This window comes from Camelina sativa, chromosome 16, assembly GCF_030686135.1.
Source record: "Camelina sativa cultivar CO46 ecotype springtype chromosome 16, ASM3068613v1".
Taxonomy (NCBI): domain Eukaryota; kingdom Viridiplantae; phylum Streptophyta; class Magnoliopsida; order Brassicales; family Brassicaceae; genus Camelina; species Camelina sativa.
In genome coordinates this window covers 26358606-26370745 of record NC_141895.1, presented here as the reverse complement: position 1 = coordinate 26370745, position 12140 = coordinate 26358606, and the positions used below count along the sequence as shown (strand labels likewise).

The following is a 12140-nucleotide window of genomic DNA, read 5'->3' as shown; positions in this document are numbered from 1 at the left end:
TAGTAGTTATAAAAAAAAATTATGTGTTTTGTATTTTTTTTGTTCACATTTTTTTTTGCCTAGTATATAACGCCGTTTTCTAGTTAATATTATATGAAAGTTCAGTAAGAAAATGACACGAGCAAAAGGGCAGTGTCGTGAGTCTCGTGATTGCAAACTGGCTTTTTAAAGACCAGAGGAACAATAACCATATGCTTCTCTCACATCAACTCAACCCTCTCCACCTTTCGTTGTCTTTCTTCTCTCACTAGATTCCTTTTCATTTTTCACTTCCTCATGGAATATTCCGGCGGTGACGGAAGATTCGACGTGATTGTCGTCGGAGCTGGAGTCATGGGAAGCTCCGCCGCCTACCAGCTGGCGAAAAGAGGCCACAAAACACTCCTCTTAGAGCAGTTCGATTTCCTCCACCACCGTGGCTCTTCCCACGGCGAGTCACGTACCATACGTGCCACTTACCCGGAGGATTACTACTACGCCATGGTTTCCGAATCCACTATGTTGTGGGCTGAGGCTCAGTCCGAGATCGGATACAAAGTTCATTTCCCAACTCAACAGTTTGACATGGGTCCTGCTGATCAACAGAGTCTCCTCTCTGTTGTCGCCACGTGTCAAAAACACGGGCTAACTCATCAGGTTATGGACCCTCAAGCTGTGTCCGAGCGTTTCTCCGGGAAGATTAGTATCCCGGAGAACTGGATCGGAGTCTCGACCGAACTTGGTGGGGTTATTAAACCCACTAAGGCCGTCTCCATGTTCCAGACGCTCGCGTTTAGACATGGAGCCATCTTAAGAGACAACACCAAAGTTGCAAACATAAAGAGAGATGGTGAAAACGGGGAAGGGGTGATAGTGTGCACGGTGAAAGGAGATAAGTTTTACGGTAAAAAATGCATTGTAACCGCAGGTGCATGGATAAGTAAGCTGGTGAAAACGGTGGCCGGGATAGATTTTCCGGTGGAGCCGCTTGAGACGACGGTGTGCTACTGGAGAATCAAAGAAGGCCATGAGGAGAAGTTTACGATTGATGGAGAGTTTCCCACTTTTGCATCATACGGAGCTCCTTACGTGTACGGGACTCCATCCTTGGAGTATCCGGGATTGATCAAAGTGGCGGTACACGGTGGTTATTGGTGTGACCCGGATAAGAGGCCGTGGGGACCAGGAGTGAAGCTAGAGGAGCTTAAAGAGTGGATAAAGGAGAGATTTGGAGGGATGGTTGATTCGGAAGGACCTGTGGCGACTCAGCTTTGTATGTATTCGATGACTCCGGACGAGGATTTTGTGATTGATTTTCTTGGAGGGGAGTTAGGGAGAGATGTGGTGGTCGGCGGTGGGTTTTCCGGCCATGGGTTCAAGATGGCACCGGCGGTGGGGAGGATACTGGCGGATCTGGCGACAGAAGGAGAGGCTAAAGGAGGAGGAGTTGAAATGAAGCAGTTTAGTCTCCGGAGGTTTGAAGAGAATCCTAAAGGGAATGCAAAGGAGCATCCTGACCAAGTGATACTTGATTCCCCATTGAAACATTAGGATTTGGTTACAAAAATGTCAACTGTTGAATAAAAAAAAAAAAATTATTATATAATTATTGACTATTTGTCAACAGTAAAAATCATAATGTGTCTGGTTTGTTATAATTAAAAGTGAAAGCAATCTCAAACAAGATAGATAATGCTGTTAAAGAGCTTATGGAAAGAGAAATCTAAAACTGAAAATACAATAGCTCATTGGAGCTTTATTCAAATGTAAAGAACAAAGAGAATGAGATGCTTTAGGTTGTCTTCAAGAACAAAGTGATTGTAGATTTATATTTCATAAATGGGAAGAAGGAGAGTTGTCTCAATACAACTCTCAAGGTTACATTTCTTAGAGTCATTACACATATATATATGAAACTTATCTCACTTGGGAAACCCTAGTTACATGGGCTTTAAGACTAGTAATGGATCATACTATTGGGCTTTGTGGCTTGCTCTAATACTCCCCCGCAAACTTGGCGTGGTGTGAAAGCAACATGACAAGTTTGAAACCGCAAATGCAATGGCTTTGACATGAGAATGCGTCGTCGAAGCAAGATCGTTGTGATGTAGATAGCAGCATCTCTTCACCATAAAACCAGTCAGTAGTGTGAGAACTTTTCAGGTTCTTTTGACCTATTATTTGTCTCACAAAGAGTTCGGGTTTTCTTTACCTCGTTTAACTCTCCTAAGCCATCTATGAAAAAGAAGAATTCGCTTCCACAACTACTTAAATCCTACGTGCTATCTGCTTCTCATCCATTTACCAACCACAATTTGCATAAAACCAATGTCTTTCTCTTTGACATTTTATCAAACACATTGTGTGCTCTCAACAAACCAGAAAAAAATTCAGCCATAAACCCATCTGTTTGCATTCTAACTTCATGAGTTCAATCTTATAATCTAAACTAGCCAGCACAAACCACCATAGAAACGACAACCAGCAAAATTCCAAGCCTATAACTCTAAACCGTTTCTTCCCCTTTCTCAAGCTCCATGTTCTGTTTTTGCTTGACAGGGACCTCTCTCCGAACGAGGACTAACGACCTACTGCGTTTTCCATTCATAGAGCTTCAACGGTTGAAGAAATCATTATCTTCTCTTAGTTGACTTCCTCTTAGCTCGTGACCTTGATGGATCCCTAGCAATGGACGAGACGATTAGAAAACGTCACTGCTGGTCTGACTTTGGAACTAGTAGAACCGGCAAACCCATGAACCGTATTGCTCTGATACCATGAAAGCAATCTCAAACAAGATAGATAATGCTCTTAAAGAGCTTATTGAAAGAGAAATCTAAAACTGAAAATACAATAGCTCATTGGAGCTTTATTCAAATGTAAAGAACAAAGAGAATGAGAGAAGGTTTAGGTTGTCTTCAAAAACAAAGTGATTGTAGATTTATATTTCATAAATGGGAAGAAGGAGAGTTGTCTCAATACAATTCTCAAGGTTACATTTCTTAGAGTCATTACATATATATATATATATATATATATATATGAAACTTATCTCACTTGGAAACCCTAATTACATGGGGTTTAAAACTAGTAATGGATCATACTATTGGGCTTTGTGGCTTGCTCTAATAAAAAGGTTAACCAAATCGAACCATCACTTTGAGACACTTTCAACTTTGGGCTAGAAAATTGCAATACCATATTTTTTAGCTCTACGATTGTTTAGATCTATATAGTTGTTGCTACTTCAAACATTTCCTAAATAAATTGCAATAACATATTTTATAGATCTCCAAAATCCATCTGCTTACGGCTTTTGTTTGTTGCTTCTCCAGACGTTTTGGCTCTTTTTTATTTTCCTTAATATTCCAAAAAGCATTTAGTACCACAAACGGTTGGGCTCTATGTGTCATACTCGTCTAAGGACATCTTCAATACGGACTTTCGTTCGAGAGAGTAACTCATTTTAAAAATAAAGGTTTGTGGATGTAATAACTCCAACGAAATATTTTCAAATGAGAAAATTTCAAAAAAAAAAAGAGCATGAACTATTTAATGTTTGAAAAAAAAGATAAAAACCAAAAAATGCTTTATCTATTTTTTATTTGGACGTTTAATATTTTGTTTTTTTAATTAGAAGAAAAATACCTCGTTTAATTATCTTAGGCTAAAAAGTATGTGATCTTTAAATTATTGCCAGATTATAACCCGCAGTTTAACAGTCGTTAAAGGGCGTCACCGAGCAGTAAACGGACGTTAAAATCTAACCACACGAACTGCGGGTTAGAATCTAGTAACAATTTAAAGATCAAATACTTTTTAGCCTAAGATAATTAAATGAGGTATTTTTCTTCCAACAAAAAAAAAACCAGGTATTAAACATCCAAATAAAAAATAGATGAGGTATTTTTTGACTTTTTTCCTAAAAAAAACATGAATTTAGCTGACAAAAAAAAGAATATGAATTATTACTTTTTTATAATCTTTTATTGTCTCTATTATGACTGTTAACGATGTCATAACTGCGTTACTATTTTTGAGAAAAAAAATCCAGCAACAAACCTAATTACTTAATTAAACCAAAATATATATGAATTTTTTTTCGTTCCCAAAACTATACATATATCAAAAAGTTTTTTTTCCCCTTAAGAATGTTAGGTGGTCACAAATCATATCTTCTTAGTAACCTCATACATGTTCGCGTTACTATTTAGGATAGGTAAATTGAAAAACAAAAATATACAATTAAATTAGTCGACTTTCAAATTTTTCAATTATATTTTTCCTGGATTTATATCGACTTTATTGGGACTACATCAACACTAAAACTCTATATTTTCATATATTTAATATGGATAGAACTATACATATATTTAATAACATATATTTTTATTTTATTTTTAATATAATAAAATCACCCTAATACTTATCACTCTTAATTTTTGTTAAATCTCTGAATTTTTCTACAAAGCTTCAATGTATGAGGACTTGATCTATGTATTATTTCACTGTTATTTGATCTATGTATTTTTTTCTGGCATAAAAAATGGTGTGTTTTTCTGGCAGCAAAATTAAATAATTTATGTTTTTTTTTTGAATTTTTCCCACAAAGTAGTAATACATGTATGACGTTGTTAATGGCAGTAACAGAGACAAAGAGAAATTAGAAAAGAATAATAATGTGTCAGCTAAAAAAAGTTAATTTTTTTTTTTTGCAGATATTAAATACTTCATGTTTTTTACAGGAATTTTCCCATTTAAAAATCCAACTTAATATTAATTTTCATTACAATCCTAAATCTATATAATAATAGTAATTTAAGAATAAATTTTGAATAGTTCTGACTTTTTAAAAGGTTGAATTTTTTTATTCATGTATCATGTATATTTGTATCTTTTCATTACAACTTTTCGTTCGAACAGTTTTGATTTTAAGAATCAGTTGTACCTATTAAAATGTTAATATCTTCTTCATAAATAACTACCACAATTTTATTATTTTCATTAATTTTTCGTTTTTGGATGAAAAACCATAATTGAAATTCGTTCTCTTCAAACTTTTTATTAATATACACCATTTCAAATTTATATAAATTCTTTGTATTTTTAGTCTAACAAATTTTGTTTGGAATGAGTATAATAATGTACAAATATTAGTCAACTGTAGATATGCCTTCTATGGTAGCATCGATTTATCGTAAGAGTTTATAAAACATATGTTTTGCACATTTAGTCAATAAATAATATTATATTTAGAAAGTTAGGTCGTTTTATATAACATATGTTTGTTTATTGCAACTCTTCGGTTAAATGATTTTTCTAAAAATCTCATTAAAGTTAGATGGTTATGTAACAATCTCAACAAATATTTTTAAGACTGCATTTATTTATGATTACTCTTTTTTGTCGAAAATAGATTATATCAATCTTAACCGAAATTTTCCGTATACAATTGTTGAGTAAGCTACTAAGGTTAAATTTGGTTGTAAAAATCTAAAGTTTTACAACCAAATTTAGCTACATTATGTGTGGACTCGTTACAACAGCATTTCGTAAAAACAAATCTAAGTTGTCAGAACTTCTTCATCCAATGAAAGATATCAAAACACATATTCGAAATGAAATTTAAATACTAATAGCCAATCCATTGATTATGTTGATGAGCACTTCACATAAACCCACGAAAACAACCAAGGAGAATCCTCTACTCCAAAGTTGCTGCATAGCCACCAAAAGGGTCTTGGTTTCTGCTTCTAGAGCAGTCATGGCTAGATGAAGTCAAGTTGAACCCAAAACTTTAAAGCCATAGTGATCCCGAACTATACAATCTCCAGCCACTTGGAAGGTATTAGTATCAAAACCGTATCAAAGTTTCACTCGACAAATTGAGGAGGTGGGTGCCAATGAAAATGTTATTCCACATCTTTATCATACCTCTTAGTTTAATTCTGTTTATAATTTTTATCATGAAAATTATGTATATTGTATATGTCATTACCTTTTGCTACCTTTTTCATATAAATGCTTCAAAAGGGAACATCTCTGTTGTCAAAAGGGAACATCTACATTTATGTCTTTTTACAATTTCTTATGTATTAGATGTTTTTTGTTTCACAAAAAGTGTCATTTTGACACGTTGAAAAATTAAAATTATAGAATTTTTTTATTATATTCTTAATAAAGAAACTAAATTTTTTTCTCCTTCTAATCAATAAGTTGAATAGATATTAAAAAAATAGATTGTGTTTCAAAGACTGCAATATAAAAACACAAGCCTGATTACCATGATGACGACAATGTTTAGAGCGTATTCATAACTCGGATTACCATGATTATCAGTAATCGATGCTTCTGATCGTGATAGACGTAAGCAACCATATCACAAGCCTCAAATATCAGCCTCCAAGCAAGTACAGCTCTCTCTCTCTCTCTTGGTGCGGTGGTTCTCTCTTCGTAGCCAGCTCACAAACGTAAGTTATGGTCTTAGTGCTCTGGTTTTGGTTTCAGCTTTGTTCTACTTCATCCTCAAAATGTTAAGGTTTTCGTTGTACGGTATGGGTAACTTTTAATAAATAAAAAAAAAGAATTTATTTTTTTTGTTATCTCTGCATAAATTATAAAGAGTCATCAACATGCCTACCCAAACCAAGTTCTACCAAACTCGTGTGCATATATTTTTTTGTTGTTCATTAACATCAATTTAACATTTCAACAAAAAAAAACTAAACTAAATCTTGTAATGACACTCTTTGTGAATGGTGGAAATAGTTTTATTGTCATCGACCAAATTTTCAAACTATTTCATAATATAGATCAATTTTAGTTTGAATTTTTTTCTAAAAATCTTAATTATTTATTTTTGGATTATTCCCCTCCCCCCCCCCCCCCCCCCTCTCCACATTACTTGAGTTCTAGTTGTATATATTACTCAAAACATTTATTATTAATATTTTTCCTCATTCTCCGAGGCTCTTAAACACAAATCAAATAAACCAAGCTATGGAAGATTAACTTCGTCAATGTTAATAAATAGGACTCAAAAACAATCACTAAACAAGCAAACAAAATCCACCAATACTGAACAAATCTTGAAAAGCTCAACTTGTCAAGCATTGTGCACAAGAATCTGAACATGCTTCGAAATTCTTTGTAACATCTTTGCTTTGGCATGTACTGCTATCGCTTGACTCTCATCCATTCCATTCGGCACGTACAATTCTACTCTTTCCAACACAGGTCTAGGCTCACTGCCGCATCGAATCAAATATCTCAATATATTTAGCTCATTAAAACTACCACCAAAATTCCTAACCACCACGACCTTTAGTGTCTTCATTAGACAAGTAGATGTCCTGTTTTCCATCCAATATGTACGTGGATCGATGCCACAATATGACAAAGTCATCTACAGAATAATCATGCGCTTTAATTTGGTTAATAGAAAATGTAACTACTCTATTGCATTTTTTTATTTATAAAGTGCATATATAGAAATCTTACCGGGAAAGGGTGTGGAGGAAGAATATCAAAAGTTAGACTCTCCAACTTAGGGCAATTTTCCAAAAGAATCCTAATTCCGTTAAACTCTTTCGTATGCATCTTCGCCCTCAACACCAAATGTTGTGTTTCCATAGGCTTGAGCAAACAATTTCGATTGTCACATTCTGGAATAGCCTTCCATAAGAAAAAGAAACATATTAAAATATCAATTAACAATACATTAAAACAACATCTATATAAAACAATTTAATGTAAAAGCTGAAAACATATTGTGTTAGAAATTTTCATAGTAGGGCTAAAGCAATAAACATGATCTTTATTCACTAGGTGACTAGCTATTAGTGAATAGTTCAAAAATATCATTTTCTTCCAAATGATCACAATAATGGAATTGTTTTGTTCAAATCGCAAAAATTTATCTGAGAAAACGGTTGTTTTGATCTAACAGTATATACACACTTAACCTGATATTTTTGATAATCTATTTTAGTATTTTACGGTAACTACATCTTCAACATAATTTCTCTTCACTAGACAACAACTGCTATAGTCTACTACCATATATCGCAATCACAAAAATTTCAAATATTCGAAGATCTTATAACTTACTATCAAAATCTAATCTAAAGATGTAAACATTTAAATATACCTGAAGGAGATAAGGACAGACAGTTATAGTGCGAGCTGCTCGTAGACCATTGAGATAACTAGAAATAATTTCACCGTCCATTCGTGTTGACTCACTTGGTTCCTCATACACGCCCTCTACCTCAAAATCTAAATATACATATTCTATGATCGTTTCCATGTCGAAGTACAAGTTAAAAATTGGGCCTGCGTACTTCAAGCTGTGTATATTAGGCAAGTCAAAGGCACAAAACATGTAACTGAAGTCGGAATTCTCAACGTCTATCTCTCTTAACTGTCCGGTTATCGATGTGATATCCACGTCCCAACATTGTTTGATACTTAGACTATGGAGGGAAGGATATTTGGAGAGCAAAGAGTCGAGCTTTTCAAGGCTCATCCAACCGAAAAAGAGTCTTCTTAACGATCCCTTGTTTGTGAATTTTGAAGGATCAAATTTGCACCCGTATATTTTTAGTGTCTCTAGGGTTGAAAGACTGTAAACACTTTCTGGCAATGTAACAACAAAATGATGATATGATACATCATCGTAGCTTCTCCATGCAGGGTTTGACAAATCAATAACTAACTTCTTCACTCCCTTGGAGACCGCGAATTCAATTAGAGCCTCAATGGAAGCCGCGAAACCCACCGGATTAGAGAAACAGATCTCAAAACTTTCCACGACTTGATGATGAATTCTAGAGATCCATGTATCAATAAAACGAAAAAAGGAAACCCTAGCGTCATATATTGCAAACTCATCATCAGTGATAGAACTACTCACGTAGTCGGATTCCTTGAAAGAAAGGTTTTTGGTCTCATGGCAGAGATACCTCCACCTCCTGGAGAGAATACTGGTGCGTACGCAATCCTTAAACGGCAAAAAAGAGATTATCACAATTAAAAGAACGTCGGGAAGACAAGAGAACATGTCTTGTTGAATTAAATCCATTGTTAAGAGAAATGTGTTTTGAGTTTCGAAAGAAGAGATGTGTTTGTAATTTTACGAATGGCTTAAACCTGACAGAGACTGTTAGCTTCTCTATATATTCTTGTTAAAGGTTTAGATATTTTTTTGGTTTGATATGGCAGGTTGTTTTTAACCTAGTAAGCGGAGAGAGACGTGTTGAATAACACTTTCACATGTGTCGTAGTAAATGTGAATCAGCGAGAACATAGAAATTTACTCAAAAACGGAAGATAATCTAAATACCTTAGCATATCACAGTGAGAAAACAACTGTAATTCAATCCAAAAACATAGGTATGGTTGATGCAAAATCTATGACAGAAAATGGACAGAATCCTTGACCTCATCTTATAGATAGGTTTGCCACATCGCCACGACTTAAGTTTATCTTCGAAGATAGTTTGGTTCCGACTTAAGTGGCTCTTCCTATGTTTTGGTTTGGTTACTTTGACACCGGTTTAGTTCAGTTCGTAACTAGTTTTGTTAGCTAAACGATATTTTATTTTCAATTTTTTTTAAAAAAAATCAATATCTATAAACAAAATGATATAACATCTTATTTGTTTATGTCACTCAATAAATTTATTTTTATCTATGGTTCTCATAGATGAGTGATGAGTGATGACCAAGTACTCCCCACTCTTTCTGAGGGTTAAATTATTCGTAAACCAAACAAACGGAGAACATCACTATATGAGACAAACAAATTAAAGCCCACTACTGATAAATCTTAGAGTAAGTAAACTTTTCAAGAATCGTGTAAAAGAACTTGTACAGCCCCTGAAATAGTCTGTAACATTTTGGCTCCATCGTATGCCAACACCTTAATCTTGTCCCATAATGTTATGCAGGTAAAGCTCCACTCTTTCTTTCCAACAGAGGCCCATGCGCACGCCCACATCTTGACTGAATAAAAAAAAATCAATACATTTAGCTCGTTAAAACGACTACAAAAATTTCATGCCACCACCACCTTAAATGACTTAAAGAAAAGATGTATGGGTAAAGTTTTTTTATTGATAATCTTTAGAAAAAAATCATACATAACATAGTGACTATTCTACTCAATACATATTCTAATTATCTTACTGAGAAAATGCTTTGATGGAGGATATCAAAAAAAAAAAAGAAGTTATTTGTTAAAGCGGATATCGAAAGTTAACGTTTCCCAGTTAGGGAAATATATATATATATATAATCGAAGAGGAGCTCAATTCTCTTAAACATCATATGTAACCTCGTTCTTAGCATAAAATGCTATGTATTTTCCATAGGATGTAACAAATAAAATGGAGCTTCACATTCGTGGAAAGCACACATATATTCACCGATCAAGATTACTATCTAGCAGTCTATATATAATTTTGACGTAATAGCTTTAGGGTAATAGATAAGATATTACATATTAGCTACTAATACATATTCTTTTAAGTGACTATATTACTAAAAAGTATATCTTTTTTGTCAAAGAAATTCTTCATTTTCAAATCAAATGCTTACAACTGAGATAAGCATCATAAGACATACCCAATGTGCGAGACAATTAGTTAGAGCACTAGAGCATGTAAAGTGATAAAAATATAAATATAGCAACTCATCAATGTGTGATAATGCGTGAAAAATATTGGACGAGAGATCATCAACCTCAATTTTACAAACGACTTCAAAATAGTCATCTTACCTTGTAACTTTGAAACATAGTCGAAAGTATTTTTTATGGTTACAACTTAAATTTCGCGTGACTATATGCTGAACTAGCCACGAACAGTCACGAAAAAAAAAACTAGTGGCTATAGCTTAGTAGTTTTTCGTTTTCGTGGCTTTTTGTGGTAGTGTATATATAAGTACGATGCAGTCATGCAATCAAATGATTCATGGTTAATTTGTGACTTTCTAACATAATTTTATACAAAAAAACAAAAACAAGATAATGTTTTTAATTCTATATACAAAATGAAAATTAAGTTTTAAAAAATCCGATTAAAACGAAATGATAAGAGTCATGTTCCTCTTTGTAAATCCTTCCTAGATCCAAAAAAAGAGAAGAAAAGAAAAAAAAAAAAAAAAAAAAGAAGACAGTTCTAGAATTCCTACTGGTGCAAAATAGTAATAGTGAACATTAATCTTAGTTTCAAAACAAACAACCCCAAGTAGAACGGGTTGACTCAGATGGCATATGACACAATAATACTAGTGATATATGTTATTTTGCACTGACAATATTATTAGTTTGTTATTTGTTAAAGGCACGATAAGATAAGTTAGGTGTGGATTTTAAGGAAATATGATATTGTGTGCAGATAAGAATGAAAAATATAAAGAAATGGTGAATGTTCTATGTATAGGTCGAACCAAAAGAATCAAATCCTCAACCAGATCATCATCTTACGTGATACGACCAGTGGCTTGAGGCATTATTTTAAGTCCATTTTGCAAGAAAAGTCAAGCAACCAGATGAAAACCCTTTTACTTTCGCGTGCTAACAAATTTTTTTAATTACTGATTTGAATGGTGTAAACGGAAAAGATGGTGTGGGTTACACATATCCAAATTATCAGATAAATAAATGTTATCAGCATGGAATAAGTACAGAATCTACAGATTAAAAATAGATTACATGATACATATTTATATGTTCAAACATAGAAAAAAAAAATGGTGTCGGAAAATATCTGAATAGTAAAAAATGGAAGATATGATGCAGAAGCGTTCAATTAATATTACATAAATTATACATATTATTAAAGTAATTATAAAATGTAACATTGTTATCTAAGCTTTCAACTTTTTAGGGTTCAAAAATTTTGTCTTTTTTTATCACTAACTTACAGTATAAAGGTCTGAATCAGTGTGGTGACATAACGACGTATGGTACTAAGTACTAACACAAAACTAGTGTAAGAAAATATTGTTTGGGAAAAAAATATAGAAATAGTTGAACCAATTTTAATAACTTTCACGAGTCTTTACGAAGTTACTCTATAATTTTTAAAACTTTCAAGATGGTCTGTGAGTGTATATATTTATACAGTAAACCTGTTAAATCCAAAACAAACAAAAAT

At 33.4% G+C, this 12140-nt stretch overlaps 1 protein-coding gene and 1 pseudogene across 2 annotated transcripts; one reads left to right on the top strand and one right to left on the bottom strand.

Annotated features, from left to right (window-relative positions):
- The first annotated feature begins 47 nt into the window (after positions 1-47).
- On the top strand, positions 48-1619 carry LOC104752098 (putative sarcosine oxidase pseudogene; annotated as a pseudogene). The gene has a single exon (XR_015584450.1). The product of XR_015584450.1 is annotated as a putative sarcosine oxidase pseudogene (transcript).
- A 5449-nt stretch (positions 1620-7068) lies between these two features.
- LOC104753962 (putative F-box/LRR-repeat protein At5g54820) lies at positions 7069-9061 on the bottom strand. The gene is made up of 3 exons (XM_010476135.2): positions 8129-9061; positions 7480-7653; positions 7069-7384 (listed from the first exon to the last, which is right to left on the bottom strand). The coding sequence occupies exons 1-3, from the start codon at positions 9059-9061 to the stop codon at positions 7085-7087; spliced, it is 1407 nt and encodes a 468-aa protein (XP_010474437.2). The 3' UTR covers positions 7069-7084.
- Positions 9062-12140: the final 3079 nt, after the last annotated feature.

Coding starts and splice junctions, on each gene's coding strand:
- LOC104753962 (XM_010476135.2), bottom strand. CDS start 9,061: ATGGATTTAATTCAACAAGACATGTTCTCTTGTCTTCCCGACGTTCTT. Junction 7,654..8,128: donor TCTGTCCTTATCTCCTTCAG/GTATATTTAAAT, acceptor TTCTTATGGAAG/GCTATTCCAGAATGTGACAA. Junction 7,385..7,479: donor TTCCTCCACACCCTTTCCCG/GTAAGATTTCTA, acceptor ATTATTCTGTAG/ATGACTTTGTCATATTGTGG.